Raw genomic sequence first — 19392 nt, forward strand, 5'->3', positions numbered from 1 at the left:
GAACAGCGCCAAAGAAACAAGTGACAGCTTTAGCTAACAGCATTTCTTCCTTTTGTTTATCAGATTCACTTTTTTGAGGATGACTTTCTATAGATTTTTTTGGGTGGTGTCTGGCAGCGTGTGGCGGCCGCGCGGACCAATCACCTCCTACCCTGTGATTACCCGCCACTACCTCCACCAATTAGCGCCCTTAGATTATGATCACGTGCACGTGGGTCGTGCAGTCAGCCAGTTAGCGCCAGAGTTATAATCACGTGACACGCGGTCATTTTTGTTCGCTCATATATGAAGAAATTGTGTTTGTCGAGTAATTAATTAACTTAGGCTGTTATCTGAGTACATTTTCTATGTTTTGCGTTGGCCTTAGTAACGAAATGTTGGATGAAAATGACCCATATTCTGCAAATTATCGATTGTCAAGAAATCTACAAGCTGGACATTGTCGAGAGGTCCACAAGCTGGACATTGTCGAGAGGTCCACAAGCTGGACATTGTCGAGAGGTCCACAAGCTGGACATTGTCGAGAGGTCCACAAGCTGGACATTGTCGAGAGGTCCACAAGCTGCACATTGTCGAGAGGTCCACAAGCTGCACATTGTCGAGACGTCCACAAGCTGGACATTGTCGAGAGGTCTACAAGCTGGACATTGTCGAGACGTCCACAAGCTGGACATTGTCGAGACGTCCACAAGCTGGACATTGTCGAGAGGTCCACAAGCTGGACATTGTCGAGACGTTCACAAGCTGGACATTGTCGAGACGTCCACAAGCTGGACATTGTCGAGAGGTCCACAAGCTGGACATTGTCGAGAGGTCCACAAGCTGGACATTGTCGAGAGGTCTACAAGCTGCACATTGTCGAGACGTCCACAAGCTGGACATTGTCGAGACGTCCACAAGCTGGACATTGTCGAGACGTCCACAAGCTGGACATTGTCGAGACGTCCACAAGCTGGACATTGTCGAGACGTCCACAAGCTGGACATTGTCGAGACGTCCACAAGCTGGACATTGTCGAGACGTCCACAAGCTGGACATTGTCGAGAGGTCCACAAGCTGGACATTGTCGAGAGGTCCACAAGCTGGACATTGTCGAGACGTCCACAAGCTGGACATTGTCGAGAGGTCCACAAGCTGGACATTGTCGAGACGTCCACAAGCTGGACATTGTCGAGAGGTCCACAAGCTGGACATTGTCGAGACGTCCACAAGCTGGACATTGTCGAGAGGTCCACAAGCTGGACATTGTCGAGACGTCCACAAGCTGGACATTGTCGAGAGGTCCACAAGCTGGACATTGTCGAGACGTCCACAAGCTGGACATTGTCGAGACGTCCACAAGCTGGACATTGTCGAGACGTCCACAAGCTGGACATTGTCGAGACGTCCACAAGCTGGACATTGTCGAGAGGTCCACAAGCTGGACATTGTCGAGACGTCCACAAGCTGGACATTGTCGAGACGTCCACAAGCTGGACATTGTCGAGAGGTCCACAAGCTGGACATTGTCGAGAGGTCCACAAGCTGGACATTGTCGAGACGTCCACAAGCTGGACATTGTCGAGAGGTCCACAAGCTGGACATTGTCGAGAGGTCCACAAGCTGGACATTGTCGAGAGGTCCACAAGCTGGACATTGTCGAGAGGTCTACAAGCTGCACATTGTCGAGACGTCCACAAGCTGGACATTGTCGAGACGTCCACAAGCTGGACATTGTCGAGAGGTCCACAAGCTGCACATTGTCGAGACGTCCACAAGCTGGACATTGTCGAGAGGTCCACAAGCTGGACATTGTCGAGACGTTCACAAGCTGGACATTGTCGAGACGTCCACAAGCTGGACATTGTCGAGAGGTCCACAAGCTGGACATTGTCGAGACGTCCACAAGCTGGACATTGTCGAGACGTCCACAAGCTGGACATTGTCGAGACGTCCACAAGCTGGACATTGTCGAGACGTCCACAAGCTGCACATTGTCGAGAGGTCTACAAGCTGGACATTGTCGAGAGGTCCACAAGCTGGACATTGTCGAGACGTCCACAAGCTGGACATTGTCGAGACGTCCACAAGCTGGACATTGTCGAGACGTCCACAAGCTGGACATTGTCGAGACGTCCACAAGCTGCACATTGTCAGGACGGCGATAAATTGGACATTGTCAGAACCTGGACAAATTGGACTTGTACTGACAAGTGGTGACAGAGTCGCTTCGTGAATATTGAAGATTCCGGTAAACTGGAATTTCACATGATCAGGAGTCCGGTTAATTGGAAGTAATAAGTTATCAAGAATCCGGATTACGAAATATTAATGACTGAGTGATCCGGATGTTTGGCACTGACGTCAGACTGGTCGCCATATTGATTACCGCTGTACACACTGCCCCCCCCCTCTCCCCCCCCCCCTGGCACAGTCTCCCCCATTACCCCCCCCCCCACCTGTCATGACACTGTCACTGGCATACACACAGCACGTGTTGTCATGTGGGTTGTGTCCTTGTTGATGGCACTGGCATACAAAAATACAGCTGCTGTATTTTTTCCAGTTATAATGCACTTAAAATTCCCAACTTTTGAGTTTATCAAACTGGAAAGTTTGAGTTAATGTTGTGGCTGCCTTCTGCTGCTAAACCCCCCCTCCCCCCCCCCCCAGAGTGGCCCTGGCGGCGACGACGCCGTTTGGGCAATAGTGGAGTGAGAAACTGCTCTGATGTGGCTATTGCTTGTACCAATACACTCTCTAATAAGTGTGCTCAGGCAAAGGTTAAGCAAAGGCAACCAGCCGGTCACAGTACTTATATTCTATATGTACAAACCCAAGAGGGATATGATAGGTAGGTGTATAAATCCACAAGGGCCGTGACGAGGATTCGAACCTGCGTCCGGGAGCATCCCGGACGCAGGTTCGTATGGCCCTTGTGGATTTGTTCATTTGATGCATCACGTTAGTGTGATCTCTGTGTAATAGGTGTGTGTACCTCGCTTCTCTGTGTGTAACACTGCTTTGAGAGACTATTCCCAACAACCCGTTCTCGCAAATTGAATAAGTCAATATTGACTTATTAAATATGTGCATAGGTGACATACTTAACATAATAGCTACCCTTAAAAAGATTCATAGAAAACACCGACCTTACCTAACCTACTTAGTATGTTAAGATAAGTATCTTATTGCTTCGTAATTACAATTATTACCTAACCTATAATAGGTATAGGTTAAGTAATAATTGTAATTACGAAGCAATAAGATGCTTATCTTAAGATACTAACAAGGTTAGGTAAGGTCGGTGTTTTCTATGAATCTTTTTAAGGGTATCTATTATGTTTAGTATATCACCTATGCACGTAGTTAATAAGTCAATATTGACTTTACGAATTTGCGAGAACGGGTTGATTCCCAATCAACTTGAAAATGGTCCAGGACGGACCGAAACGTCGTCGTCCCTTCACTTTCTAGTGTGTGTGATCTTGTCAACACACACACAAACCTGTGCTGGTGACAGCGGCTTGTCAGCGATTGACAAGTATCGCATTTGTGACAAAAAAATTCTTCCTGGCCAATAGAAAACGCGTCATCACATCGATTGGGAAACTGTTTTCGTATTCAAGGTCAACTATTTACCCCCCCCCCCTGGCAGGGGTCAGGTTGTCTGGGGAGCAATGTTCTTTAGTTACAGGATGAGAGCTACGCTCGTGGTGTCCCGTCTTCCCAGTACTCTTGGTCGTATAACACTTTGAAACTGCTGACGGGTTTGGCCTCCACCACCTTCCCACTTGTTCCAGCCATCTTGCTGGCGCATAAGACGCTGCTAATTGACAAGGATATTGCATGGGAAACACACAAGGAGTATGCTAAGATCTTAGCAGGAGGAGACTCGGCGTCCTGGGCCAGCTCAGACACATGCCTTTACCCGTACAACGATGTAAAGCAGAAATGCAATGCAAATTAAGGGTCTTTAATTATGGAAAGTCCTTCCAAATGTGATTGAAAAGCTGAACTTTTCTCTGTCGGATTAAAAGAGAAACTAAGAAATATCTAATTATCATGTAACACCTTTCACTCACCTTTCTTCATCCAAAATAAGTCAATGTTGTGTTTAGCTGTTGTTGTAAAGTGCAGGTATTGTATCTGTACTTGTTGCCAAAGCTACAGTCTGTAATAAAGTAGTTATGTCTTTCTCCATCACCACATAAAATCTGTACATATAATTTGCTAAATTTCTTGAACAATTCATGTATCTTAACGTCTCGTTTGGCAATGAGTCGTTACCTGTCAGACCTATACTTAATTTGACTTAATTATTTAAAGCTATGCCTAAAACTTTTTGCGTATTAGCGGCGTTATTAAGTATTCAGTTTGGCATATACAAGCTGGTATATAGTGAGGCGTAGAGATTGTGTATCTTTAGAGGGTACGTCTTTCTCTCTCTCTCTCTCTCTCTCTCTCTCTCTCTCTCTCTCTCTCTCTCTCTCTCTCTCTCTCTCTCTCTCTCTCTCTCTCTCCTTCCTGAGTGAAATGTCATGCATTTCCCTTCATAAATATGAAAAATGTGGTTGGTTTAAGGAACATAAAAGTATTGATTGTGAGAGCGGGGGAAGAGCCGTGTATGGTGACAGTGATGGTGAAGATGATGATGAATATGATGATGCTGATGGTGGAAAACAAAAGAGAAGAATCTGAATTAATTTACACATTAATCCAATATTCAAAATTTAAGGGCGTCTGATATAGTATTATTTTATTGTATAAATTAATACTATATCTGAAACTTTGTAATCGAAGTGAAATTGAATGTACAGGTAATGTACATTACAGGTACAGATAATGTACATTACAGGTACAGGTAATGTACATTACAGGTACAGATAATGTACAATGTACACCAATTTATTAATGACGTAGCAATGTTCCTGGAGGTTTAGGGACCGTTTAGGTAACAAAAACGTTTTGGGTAGATAATGGAATACTGAAAATTACAAACGTTTCCGAAACCAAAGCCTAATTTTCAAAATCGCTCAATCTGTTAAAACTGCGACGTATTAATGAAAATTTGCGCGCCAAAATATTGAGTTTTTCCATGCACCAGCTTCGATAAATTAGGCTGTTTGCTTGTGTCCATACAGGTCTCTGGGGCTAGATTCACGAAGAAGTTACGCAAGCAGTTACGAACCTGAACATCTTTTCTCAATCTTTGGCGGCTTTGTTTACAATTATTAAACAGTTAATGAGCTCCGAAGCATCAGGAGGCTGTTTATAACAATAACAACAATTGATTGGCAAGTTTTCATGTTTGTAAACTGTTTAATAAATGTAACCAAAACCGTCAAAGATTGAGGAAAGATGTTCACGTTCGTAAGTACTTGCATAACTGCTTCGTGAATCTGGCTCCTGGTTAAGGAAATCAGGTGCATTTCTTACGGAGTGGCAAACCGAGATCAAGAACTTGCTGAACAAACACTTCAGACTGTGAACGTATGATACACAAACGTTTAAGAACATGTTTCATATAGGAAACATTTCCGAGAGAGAATGTTCCTTGAAGAACGTTTCAATTAAGGGAAGCCATTAGGTAGAGAGGCAGTAAGAGAAAAGACAATCCCTGTCTTACAGCCTGACCCAGACAAAACTTTTAGAGGAATACAGAGAGCGCGCCGAGGAAGAAAGAAAACTGTTGGCGCCTTACAAAGGAGAGAGCGCGCGCCATTGCCCTTCCCAACTCGCTGACGCTCCGGGATCGAATAATAACATCTTTTTTCCATCTATAAATGCTTCATTTTCTTCGTCCCTCACTAGAACTGTTCAGTAAGAATTCAGTGCTTTATTTCTCAGGAGAATTTTCAGCTTTGGGAGAGTAAGTTAGTTCTTCAGCGTAATACCTCCTTTGTTTTCCCGCCATTCTTGCTAATATTATTGGAACATTTTTTCCCGCGCTTTTGTTTGCAATTATGGTTTGCACACCTGACTGTTGATTGAAGCTTGTAGTAAAGATAATTCTTATGATAGGATGCGCGTTAAATCTTGGAAATTACCAGTTACTTAATTTATTCAGTTTCTTTTCACATTTGCCATTAATTTCAAACGAATAATGCCAAAAATAATGGTTCATGTCACTCCTATTAACTCTTAGAGATATCTTAAGTATTCCTAGTATAGATGGTTTCCATGAGACTCTTGGAGCGACCACATAGACCTTCTACTGCCTTAGGCGACACCAGGAGACAGGCAGCCTGACCAGAGGACCCCTGCAACCTTCATAGGACGCGTCTGGGCCACATCTGGGCCGTGCTTGTGGCACCAAATAGCTTTTCCAGGACATTGATCCTCCCCCACACCATCTCCCTCCCCTCCCACTTTCCCACCACCAGCCCCCCACCCACCACCAAAGTTTAATGAGACTAGCCACAAGCGTCTGGCCTTCAACCTTGGGCAGACATATATTATAATTTATAGATATATATTGAAAAACGAAAACTGGGAATAATTGCGTGTGAACGCGTGTGTGTGCGCGCGCGTGTGTATGTACGTGCGTGTGTGTGTGCGCGCATGTATGAGCGTGTAAGCGAAATATTTAATGGAATAAAACTCAGTTTAGAACGTTATTTAATTTTTACCAAGAGCCTAATTGCTTATTTGGTCTTCCAGCGCTGGTTATACCAAGCCTAACCTAACCTTTAAGCTTAACCTGCCCTAACCTAACCTAACCTAACCTAACCTAACCTAACCTAACCCAACCCAACCTAACCTTCTTCCCCTAACCTAAGCTAACCTGTACCCAGCGGAGGACTCATAATTCATTCTTGTCATAGGGTTGGGTCCAGTTTTGAGCAGAGGAAGTTAGTAGCCAAGTTAAGGAGGCATTAGCGAGAGACAACTTTTGTTCTCTCTTGCTAATGGAACAGTATAAACAAAACAAAAGATGGAGCAGCATAAACAAGAGAAACAAAACATGGAATTGCCCAAAGTAGTAAAAAAAAAAGGAGCCAGATTCACGAAACAGTTACGCAAGCACTAACGAACCTGAACATCTTTTCTCAATCTTTGGCGGCTTTGTTTACAGTTATTAAACATTTAATGAGCTCCGAAGCACCAGGAGGCTGTTTATAACAATAACAACAGTTTATTGGGAAGTTTTCATGCTTGTAAACTATTTAATAAATGTAACCAAAGCCGTCAAAGTTTGAGGAAAGATGTTCATGTTCGTAAGTACTTGCGTAACTGCTTTATGAATTCGGGTCAAGGAGAATAGCATTAACAATGTCAATTATAAACAGAACAAACAAAAGACACAAGAGAGGACAGGATAAGACAACAACAATTTGGTAAATAAAACAACTTGAAGATATAAGTAAAACAAAAGCAAGAACAAACACCAAACATACACCCCAAGTAAACAAACAAACAGGCCAAAACAAAGGAACAAAGACACGTAAACAATGTATTGTTTCACCAAGAAGTTCCAAAACCGGGTTTACAAATTCCAGGCGAATTGCTGAAATAAGCGACCTGGACGAATTCGATGTCGGATATATTGGGCGGGAACGCCACGCGGGACGACTGTTTGGTCTGGTTCAAAGCTCTAATTCCCTATCTTCTCGTTTATATTCTCTGGAGCTCTTAAAACCCCAAAGTCCACATTCGTAAACGAAAGTCAGCAGTCGTGAATAAGAGTTTGCATGTGTAAATTTTAAGTTTGCATTCGTAAATTATAATCCGCATTCATAAATAAAAGTTCACATCCGCTTATCGGGTTTACGAATGCTAACAGAAACATGAAAGTCAAGACAAATGTCATAGTAACTTTGGTGATACTGACTGGTAGTCGACAATAGTGATATGATAGTCGGTCCTTCTGTTTAAATGGTTTATTAATTCTTTCTTTGTGCTGGGTTCTTCTTTGATATAAATCTCATCATTCTACAATATGTTAATAACTTTTTTATTGTACAATAACAAAATTCACTGCTGTGCAGTTGTTCAAAGCAGCGAGGGCTGTATGGTTACACTTTTACCTGAATTTGAATTCGAATTTGAATTTGAATGTCGCCGTCTTCCCGCCCGCAGGTTCCTCAGCGTCAAGAAGTGGCTGTTGCGGAAGAAACACCAGATCGAGCTGGCGAGGAAGCGCGGCTGGAAGGGCTACTGGGTGTGTCTGAAGGGCACTACGCTGCTCTTCTACCCCTGCGACTCCCGCGAGGGCCGCTCCGTCGAGGCTGCCCCCAAGCACTTGATCATCGTCGACGGCGCCATCATGCAGCCCATCCCCGAGCACCCGAAGAGGGACTACATCTTCTGCTTGTCCACGGCCTTCGGAGACGCCTATCTCTTCCAGGTCAGTCTCAAGTGCTGTTGTGCTGCTGCATAGTTGTCACGCTAGGTGTAGCAATGTTGTCACGCCAGGTGTTGTCACGCCAGGTATAGCAATGTTGTCACGCCCAGTGCAGAAATGTTGTCACACCCGGTATAAAAACCGTTACACCCGGTATGAAAACCGTTACATCCGGTATAAAAACCGTTACACCAGGTATAAAAACCGTTACATCAGGTATAAAAACCGTTACACCAGGTATAAAAACCGTTACATCAGGTATAAAAACCGTTACACCCGGTATGAAAACCGTTACACCCGGTATGAAAACCGTTACATCAGGTATAAAAACCGTTACACCCGGTATGAAAACCGTTACACCAGGTATAAAAACCGTTACACCAGGTATAAAAACCGTTACACCAGCTATAAAAACCGTTACACCAGGTATAAAAGCCGTTACACCAGCTATAAAAACCGTTACACCAGGTATAAAAGCCGTTACACCAGGTATAAAAGCCGTTGCACCAGGTATAAAAACCGTTACACCCCCCTCACCCCCAATCCACCCCCGTCACCCCCCCTTCACCCCCTACCATCGTTCAACACTAACAAGGAGCCCAGACGTTGTTAACCACAATGAAGTAGTTTAACAGTGTAAAGCTTCACAGTCAGACGAGCACCAGCACAGAGGAGGACACTGTGAGGACACTATGAGGACACTATGAGGACACTATGAGGACACTGTGAGGACACTAGGGCAGGTTGAGAGGACACTCACCCCTCAGAGGAGAGAAGAAACAGAGGGAATATGATCACGACGTCCAAGATCTCGATGGGGGGAAATAGACAGAGGAAGCCTATTAAAAGGAAGTAGGACTAGGGGACATGGAGGGGTAGGTGGGTTGAGTGGGGAAGAGGTAAGGGGGAAAGGCTGGTTCCCTGAACGGGGGAGGTTATCTTGAGATATCTATCTTGAAGTTGTCTTGAGATGATTTCGGGGCTTAGTGTTCCCGCGGCCCGGTCCTCGACCAGGCCTCCAGCAGGGAGCGGCAAGTGGAATGCATTAAACCAAGAGGTTGTTGAAGCCAGTTTCCTCCACAACTTTAAGATGAAAATGTTGAAAACGCGAATGAAAATGGTGATGTTAAAGAGAGGTAATTAACCCAAGGTGTACATGGGTGGGACGCGGGGGGGGGGGGCGGCATAAAGAGCTATATTCCTCACGTTAATCACTGACAGGTAAGCGCCCTTCATCATCCCCCCCCCTTAATCTAACCCTCACCTGGCATGAGTCATCTAGGACCTGGCTGCTTTAATGTTGTATCGACCGGTTATATCACCCCCCTAAGACGTCCCTCCCCCCCCCATGCCCTTAGACCCCCCCACCCCTCTCCCCCCTACCCTCGGGAGTCTTTGTCGTCACCCCCCCCCTCACCCCCCTCTCCAACGGGCCTCCTAACCCCCCTCCGATTTTATTTTCACTGTGTTAATCTAGAAACAAGTTTAGGATGATAGCACATAAATCAATAATCATGCTCTTCCCAGCTCTCCAGGAGGCTAGATTCACGAAGAAGTTAAGCAAGCACTTACGAATCTGTACATCTTTTCTCAATCTTGTGGTGAGAGTGGGGGGGGGGGCGCTTGTGGTGAGAGTGGGGGGGGCGCTTGTGGTGAGAGTGGGGGGGGGCGCTTGTGGTGAGAGTGGGGGGTGGGCGCTTGTGGTGAGAGTGGGGGGGGCGCTTGTGGTGAGAGTGGGGGGGGGCGCTTGTGGTGAGTGGGGGGGGCGCTTGTGGTGAAAGTGGGGGGAGGGGGCGCTTGTGGTGAGTGGGGGGGGGGCGCTTGTGGTGAGAGTGAGGGGGGGCGCTTGTGGTGAGTGTTTCGGCTCGTGGTACCCGTGTTTCTGGGTCACTTACCGGCTCTGACGATATCCGGCCGGTGCCCAAACGTTCCCGGCGTTCGTCTTCTTCCTGGGCCGACGTTGGTGACTTCTGTGGGGGCGAGTAGCGACTTCTCGCCTCCTGAGTACTACCATCTGGGTCCCCAGTTTGCGGGTGTTTGTTGCCCCGGTTCCGGGTGTTATGGCGTCCCCGGTGGATGGACGGGACCCTTGGCAATGGGTGTTCTGGGAGGCGTTAAATGTACGGTTCCCGCGGGCCAAGTTCCCGGGCAAGTATGTGCTCTGATTTCCTGTGTATTTGCTCTATGACATGCTGTGTGCCCTTCTGGCTGTTTGTTTGCCCCTGTTATATTATGTGCTTCTGCCTCTCCCTTTGGGCGTTGCTTTGCCGTGTGGCGTATTAGTTTCTAGTGCTTGGCGTCACTCGTTTCGCATTTTGGCTTGGCATTTCACCTTTCCTGGCTTTGCGATTCACTCTTCACGGGTACGCCGGGGCGCACCCGATCCTACGATCGTCGTCGCCCCTAACTCAACAACAACAACAGTTGATTGGCAAGTTTTCATGCTTGTAAACTGTTTAATAAATGTAACTAAAGCCGTCAAAGATTGAGGGAAGATGTACACGTTCGTAAATACTCGAGTAACTGCTTCGTGAATCTGGCCCCCGAGGATGCTGGAATGGCTGAAAGCGCCATAACATCACTGTGATGTTTCTAATGTTCCCGACGATATAGAAGATCTTGTCGAAGCTGTTTTGGTCCGGGATATAACGTTATACCAGACGTTATCTTAGTGATTGGCTGGCTGCTTGCGCAACACCTTCACCAACTGACAAGGGAAGCACCACTCATAGTAATGTTGGGCTTCTAGAGACACTATACTGTTCATCGATAGTGTCCACCGTACAGGAAGCCAGCGTGTACAGCTTCCCACGCCACCACAAGCGTTGCCGCGCCACCACAAGCGTTGCCGCGCCACCACAAGCGTTGCTGCGCCACCACAAGCGTTGCCGCGCCACCACAAGCGTTGCTGCGCCACCACAAGCGTTGCCGCGCCACCACAAGCGTTGCCATGCCACCACAAGCGTTGCCGCGCCACCACAAGCGTTGCTGCGCCACCACAAGCGTTGCCGCGCCACCACAAGCGTTGCTGCGCCACCACAAGCGTTGCCGCGCCACCACAAGCGTTGCCATGCCACCACAAGCGTTGCCGCGCCACCACAAGCGTTGCTGCGCCACCACAAGCGTTGCCGCGCCACCACAAGCGTTGCCGCGCCACCACAAGCGTTGCCGCGCCACCACAAGCGTTGCCGCGCCACCACAAGCGTTGCCGCGCCACCACAAGCGTTGCCACGCCACCACAAGCGTTGCCACGCCACCACAAGCGTTGCCACGCCACCACAAGCGTTGCCACGCCACCACAAGCGTTGCCACGCCACCACAAGCGTTGCCACGCCACCACAAGCGTTGCCGCGCCACCACAAGCGTTGCCACGCTCACCACAAGCGTTGTCACGCCACCACAAGCGTTGCCACGCTCACCACAAGCGTTGCCACGCCACCACAAGCGTTGCCCCGCCACCACAAGCGTTGCCACGCCACCACAAGCGTTGCCACTCTCACCACAAGCGTTGCCACTCTCACGACAAGCGTTGCCACTCTCACCACAAGCGTTGCCACTCTCACCACAAGCGTTGCCACTCTCACGACAAGCGTTGCCACTCTCACCACAAGCGTTGCCACTCTCACCGCAAGCGTTGCCACTCTCACCACAAGCGTTGCCACTCTCACCGCAAGCGTTGCCACTCTCACCGCAAGCGTTGCCACTCTCACCACAAGCGCGCCCCCCCCCCCCCACTCTCACCACAAGCGCCCCCCACTCTCACCACAAGCGCCCCCCACTCTCACCACAAGCGCGCCCCCCCCCACTCTCACCACAAGCGCGCCCCCCCCCCCACTCTCACCACAAGCGCCCCCCCCCCACTCTCATCACAAGCGCCCCCCACTCTCACCACAAGCGCCCCCTCCCCACTCTCACCACAAGCGCCCCCTCCCCACTCTCACCACAAGCGCCCCCCCCCCCCACTCTCACCACAAGCGCCCCCCCCCCCACTCTCACCACAAGCGCCCCCCCCCACTCTCACCACAAGCGCCCCCCACTCTCACCACAAGCGCCCCCCCCCCACTCTCACCACAAGCGCCCCCCCCCCCACTCTCACCACAAGCGCCCCCCACTCCACCTATAAGAGTGACATATCCACCTTGTGCCGGAGAAGGGAATCACAGCCGCGCTAACGGGTGCTTTTGGCAAATTACTGACGTCAGAACAGAACCCTGGGAGAGTGATCCAGCGCCATTAAAGGTGGAACGCGCAGAGGGGCCGCTGTTATCTAGACCCGTCAGGCATTTGTTTCATAGGCCTGTGCTCGTCACTAGGCCTACCGCTGGCTTTTTCCCCAGGATACAACACCACAACAATTGTCTAATTTCCGAATTAGATGAAAGAAAAAGTTGCCTAACCGTTTCTGTCCTGCGCAGGGATTGAACCAGGGGTCCCCTTTGTCATGTGAGTCCGGGACGTAGACTGCTCCGCCACAGAGAGCCTATGTGCATGGTTGGTATTACAAATATTAGATAGGAAGTATGCACAAAAATGTTGCAGTGTGTTTGTTTGTTTGTGTACAAGCCAGTGAATGCGCGTAGCTTTTGTTTGTTTGCAAGTTTAGGGGGGAAAATGCGCATAAAATAGAATCCACACCACCGCTCCTGTGCCAGGTAAGTCCACTACGGGCTCACCATAGCCCGTGCTACTTGCCCCGCTCCTGTGCCAGGTAAGTCCACTACGGGCTCACCATAGCCCGTGCTACTTGCCCCGCTCCTGTGCCAGGTAAGTCCACTACGGGCTCACCATAGCCCGTGCTACTTGCCCCGCTCCTGTGCCAGGTAAGTCCACTACGGGCTCACCATAGCCCGTGCTACTTGCCCCGCTCCTGTGCCAGGTAAGTCCACTACGGGCTCACCATAGCCCGTGCTACTTGCAACTTTTGCTTCCCAGTAGCTGAATCTTAAACAACAACAACAACTACATAAAATAACATCTATTTTCTGTGTATTTTGTGGCCTATTGGATGGTATACATGACCCTAGTTATACATATGAATGTAAATATGTGTATATGCATGTTAATAGTATAAATATATATGTGAGAGTTGGTTGTTTATAAAGTCTCGTAGGTGACTGTTTTGGTTGTGGGGGGGGGGGGGAGGGAGGGGGTTGTAGTGCCTAACTTCCTCACCCCCCCCATCACCCCCATAACCCCACCCCACCCCCCCCATCACCCCCTCCCCACAGCGACCTTTCTTTGATGTTTTTCATTACCGGCTGGACTGTGATACCAGTGATGGGTTTGTGTGTGTTTGGTGTGTGGTGTAGCGAGGGTTATGATGCCTGGTGTGTGTGTGGGGGGGGGGTGTTTGTGTGGTGTGTGGGGGTGGGTGTGGGAGGGTGTGAGTGTGAGTGTGAGTGTGTGTGTGTGTGTGTGTGGGGGGGGGGGGGTGTTTGTGTGGTGTGTGTGTGTGTGTGTGTGTGTGTGTGTGTGTGTGTGTGTGTGTGTGTGTGTGTGTCAGTCAGTGTTGAAGCTATATATATATATATATATATTATATATATATATATATATATTTGTTGAATCCTACGGGAATAAATTATACCTAATCCTATATCTTATAACCCAACCCACATATAGCAAATGAAATGAGAATCAGGACGTTCCCGGTCCTCCAACACCTCATAGCGTGAACTTACCTGTCCCAGCCCAGGTATTGAGAGATACGCTGCGTATAATATATCACATATCGATGTCTTAGCTAACTGTGTAATCATGTATATTAATGCTGTGTGTCCCGGCCCGGCAGGCGCCATGCCAGGTGGAGCTGGAGAACTGGGTGAACAGCATCCACAGCGCCTGCGCCGCCGCTTTCGCGCGCCATCGGGGCAAGACCGGTACTCTTCACCTCCTTCAAGAAGAGATCTTCAGAATCGACAGAGCCATCGAATCGGTCAGTTGGATTTGTTGTCATGTGAATTGGTAAATAATAAACAGGTATTAATAGTTGTTTTGTAAAGTAGAACAGAGAGGTAGAGTATTCCTAGAGGACAGACAGAGTGTATGGCGGGAAAATCCTGGTTTGGCTTCAGTAGAAGCCTCAGGGAAACCCTCTTGTGTTCAGGAGAACTTCATTGATTGATTGATGAGGATTAAGCCACCCAAAAGGTGGCACGGGCATGAATAGCCCGTAAGTGGTGGCCCTTTTGAGCCATTACCAGTATCAAGAGCTGATAGTGGAGATCTGTGGAGGTGCGACTGCACCCTGCGTGACGGGAGATGTCTCCCGGACCAAATGGTGACCAAATGGTTCCTCCTCAGTAGAACTTCAGGTTGTGATTCTTATTTCATGTCGTGGTTTAGTTGGCTAGGGCGTGTGTGTGTGTGTGGGAACACCTCACCGCAAATAGGTTCGAACCTTAGTCACTGCTCCTACTGATTTTCCCATGGATGCAGTCATGTTATTGTTATTATTCTCTGTGTATTAAAATGTTTATTAATTTCAAAGTTTTCATTTGTATTTTGTCAAATAAATGTTTGTAGTAACTCTAATATGCAAAATATCTTTACATTTCAGTTTTATACCAAAACTTTAACTACCTGTCGCATTTATTATGCAAATTAGGTCAGCAGCAATTTCAGTAGTCAGTGAATTTCAATTTGCTGACAATTTCAATAGTCAACTACTTCCTCATTCCCCCCTTCCCTGAATCATAAACTTTCAGTCATGCTATAATGTCTATGATTTTTGTTTATAAGTTTGACATACTCGGTACTAATACTGAAAATCCTAACAGTCATCTACCTTCAGAGCTCCGGCTAGTTAGATTGCGATAAACTCTAACAATGTTATGACAAGGCGGTGGTGGGTGGAAACATTATGTATTGAAATTTGCACAATAGTTGCTTGTGCAACCCGTCCTCTCCAGCACTCACAACGTCGCTAAACTGATGTACTAAAGAGGCCGAGCCTAACTTGACGAAGGACCTAGGAATAGACAGGGACCTATCACGTTAATTCTGCAAGCCGCCGTGATATTTAGTCCGCCAGTGTTGTGGTACTGAACAGTCAGGGCCGCCAGTGTTCTGGTACTGAACAGTCAGAGCCGTCAGTGTTCTGGTACTGAACAGTCAGGGCCGTCAGTGTTCTGGTACTGAACAGTCAGAGCCGTCAGTGTTCTGGTACTGAACAGTCAGGGCGGCCAGTGTTGTGGTACTGAACAGTCAGAGCCGTCAGTGTTCTGGTACTGAACAGTCAGGGCCGCCAGTGTTCTGGTACTGAACAGTCAGAGCCGTCAGTGTTCTGGTACTGAGCAGTCAGAGCCGTCAGTGTTCTGGTACTGAACAGTCAGGGCCGCCAGTGTTGTGGTACTGAACAGTCAGAGCCGTCAGTGTTCTGGTACTGAACAGTCAGGGCCGCCAGTGTTCTGGTACTGAACAGTCAGGGCCGTCAGTGTTCTGGTACTGAACAGTCAGGGCCGTCAGTGTTCTGGTACTGAACAGTCAGAGCCGTCAGTGTTCTGGTACTGAACAGTCAGGGCCGTCAGTGTTCTGGTACTGAACAGTCAGAGCCGTCAGTCCGTCAGATCTTATGGGTCAAGATGAGAGGCAATATGCGAGAGAACGGGTTGCCTTGTAGCCGTTTTCTCTAATTAGAATGAGAAACTTTAGAGAATGGGAAACTTTAGGGAGAAGGAGAAACTTAACAAGTTACATAAATCATTCCAATAATTGCTTTATTACACAGGTGTACAAGCAGTCAAGATCAAACACATGCTTGCCATTACTTCCTGGCTATATCCATTTGTTGCTAGCTGCCTCGTACATGAATAGGCCTAGCCATTGAACTTTCTCAGGATAGTAAGCCTTTTAGGCGTTCCGTCTAATTACCCAAAGTCTCCTAGCAATCCTTAAGTAAAGTCTAGACATATTTACTCACTATAATGTTGGGGCTGAATGTGGAACATTAATTAATTAGCTTTGGGTAATTAGACGGTCCGCTTTTAGGCCTTTTGAGGTATGCATGTGCCAGGTTGTTCAAGCGAGCACCCATCCAGTTACTGGACTGAACACTACTGATATAAGGTTCTGTTTACTATTACAGTCTCTCTCTCTCTCTCTCTCTCTCTCTCTCTCTCTCTCTCTCTCTCTCTCTCTCTCTCTCTCTCTCTGTCTCTCTCTCTCTCTCTCTCTGTCTCTCTCTCTGTCTCTCTCTCTGTCTCTCTGTCTCTCTCTCGGTCTGTCTGTCTGACTCACTCACCTCACTCACCTCACTCACTTTCACTCTCTCACTCTCTCACTCTCTCACTCTCTCTCTCTCACTCTCTCTCTCTCACTCTCTCTCACACTCTCTCTCACACTCTCTCTCTCACTCTCTCTCTCACTCTCACTCTCTCACTCTCACTCTCTCACTCTCACTCTCTCACTCTCACTCTCTCACTCTCACTCTCACTCTCTCACTCTCACTCTCTCACTCTCTCACTCTCTCTCTCTCTCTCTCTCTCTCTCTCTCTCTCTCTCTCTCTCTCTCTCTCTCTCTCTCTCTCTCTCTCTCTCTCTCTCTCTCTCTCTCTCTCTCTCTCTCTCTCTCTCTCTCTCTCACACACACACACACACACACACACACACACACACACACACACACACACACACACACACACACACATACACCCGCGTGTGCGTGGCTCCCCAAACATGCACCCAAACATAAAACCGTTTCTGGGGTTTACCAAACACGCCATAAAGGCGGCGGCGAGGCCACGTGCCTAACAAAATTTTCAGGGCGGCATCTCCGCGCTGATAATAAATTTTGCCTAAATTTATTTTACGGGCGAAGGTGGAGACTCGTGTAAGAGGAGCCTTGAAGGAGGGTATATAAATATGCTCTCTGGACCAGGCCTCGTCCTGACTCCTGTGTGGTGTAAACTGTGGTGTCAAGCGGTTTAGCGTAGCCTAACCTACCCTAACCTAACCTACCTTAGCCTACACTAACCTAGCCTAGCCTAGCCTACACTACCCTAGATTACACCACCCTACCCTAACTTACCCCTAGCCTACACTACACTACCCTACCTTACCCTACCCTAACTTCTACCCTACTCTTCTCTACTCTCTGAATACGTGCAGAGAGCCAGAATTTGGCTTCAAAATATGGCTCAGATTTGGGGTGTTTGGGATATTTTGAAAACTGCAGGGGGGTTTGGGCAAAATGTGACCCACTGCCGCTTTCAGTAATTGGCATATTTTCGATATAAAAAGTCGGAATTTCACACTGCGAATACGTGCAGAGAGCCAGAATTTGGCACTTCAAGGTACCCTACCCTTCCCTACCCTTCCCTACCCTTCCCTAGCCTACCCAAACCTACCCTACCCTACCCTACCGTACCCTATCGTAACCTACCTTACCCTACCATACAATAATGTATAGTAGTATTGTATCCTACCTTAGGATACAATAATGTATTCTAAATTAGCATAACCTAACCTATACTATCCTAAACTTGATCTTCCCAAACTTATTCTAAACTAAACTAGCCTAATCCACCATATAAGTGATCTTGCATATTCCCTCCTGGAGTACTCTTAGGTATGAATGCCTTAGTTATCTTGAAGATGTTATTTTTTCCAATTGTTTTAAACTATCTATTTAAATGCTTTAAAAAGAGTGACGGCCTTGCTCCAGCCTTATTCTGACGGCTATAGTTTTCAGTACCACGTCTGATTTTAGGCCAAAATATTGAAATTGCTCATTGCATGGTATGGACATACGAGCAGGATCCTAACTGATGCACTCGTGGTTAGCTGAGCCGATGTGTGACCAGTGCTTCCTTGGCCCTGGGTCAACTGACTCTCTGGTCAACTGGCCCTGTGTTAACTGACTCTCTGGTCAACTGGCCCTGTGCCAACTGGGTCTCTGGTCAACTGGCCCTGTGCCAACTCATACACAAGACAATTCTAGAGAGAGATAATTTTATAATAATTCTTTTCAGCAGGGTCAGGTCAAATCTACTGACCCTCCCTAAGATTCAACCCATAAAAATAGTTGCCAAACTCCTAAGAACATATTTACTGCTAGGTGAATGGAGGTATAAGGTGAAAGGAAATGTGCCCAACCATTTCTGTCCCATCTGTGCTAGGCTGTGTTGGGTCAGGTTAGGTAGCTTTCAAAATCTGATGGCAACCCGTCATGATGTCATCCTAGAATGATATTTACCTGAATTTACCTGAGGGACACTAATACTAGTGGCCTCGATGAGGACAGGAAGCCGGTGGCGTGTCAAAGGTCCCCCCCATTTGCCCTGATGATCTTTTCCGGCTGTATTTTACAACCCAGCTGAGGTTTGGGCGTTTATGGCTTCGGCGGGTAGGCGGTTCCACAGGTTTACAACCCTATGGGATTGACATCATGACACTTGTTCTAATACAGGAACACGCCTGTGTCAAGTGTGCCGTGATGTAGGTTCAGTGAGGCCTATATAGCTGGAAGATTTGCAGTCATCAAGTGATGCACTTTACCAGTCTGTGGAGTGCCTCTTGAAACCTATGGCCTATCCTCAGTAAACTTCAATTGGAAATTGTCCCTCCTCTTAGTTACATATAGTGTGTGTAAATGTGTACATCTATGTACATGTGTTCTCACCTAGTTGTGCTTGAGCTCTGGCTCTTTGGTCCCGCCTCTCAACTCTCAATTAATCAACTGGTGAGTGTATGTGTATGTACATACACACACACTCCCTTGTATTTGGCAGCGTGAGGTGAACACACATGATGCTGAGAGGCCTTTACTCTCCCCATCCCTGGTCCCCCACCCCCTTCCACCCCTGTCTTTAAAGCTGAAGATGTAGAGAGTTGTGATGGCATTCCAGGTCCTTGTGTCCTTTGGTGGCACTCCAGATCTTCTTGTACCAGTTGTGGCACCCCCAGGCCCTCTTATCTCAGGTGTTGGCACCCCAGGTTGTCTTGCCCCAATGGTGGCTCCTGGAGCTCTCTTGTCCCAAGGTTGTCTCTTGGTTCTTTTGTACCTTGCCCTGCTTGTCCCTTGGCTCTCTTGTCCCTTGGCTCTCTTGTCCCTTGGCTCTTTTGTC

At 47.7% G+C, this 19392-nt stretch overlaps 1 protein-coding gene across 16 annotated transcripts in view; it reads left to right on the top strand.

Annotated features, from left to right (window-relative positions):
- The window catches only part of sif (still life), a 541039-nt gene that overhangs the window by 324532 nt on the left and 197115 nt on the right, over nucleotides 1-19392 (top strand). For all 16 annotated transcript variants that reach the window (XM_069313365.1, XM_069313368.1, XM_069313371.1 and 13 more), the window contains 2 exons: nucleotides 8062-8329; nucleotides 14118-14261. In XM_069313365.1, coding sequence (XP_069169466.1) covers nucleotides 8062-8329; nucleotides 14118-14261 — 412 coding nt within the window. The remainder of the gene's footprint in view (nucleotides 1-8061; nucleotides 8330-14117; nucleotides 14262-19392) is intronic.

The sequence above is a fragment of the Procambarus clarkii genome, chromosome 75 (assembly GCF_040958095.1).
Source record: "Procambarus clarkii isolate CNS0578487 chromosome 75, FALCON_Pclarkii_2.0, whole genome shotgun sequence".
NCBI lineage: Eukaryota > Metazoa > Arthropoda > Malacostraca > Decapoda > Cambaridae > Procambarus > Procambarus clarkii.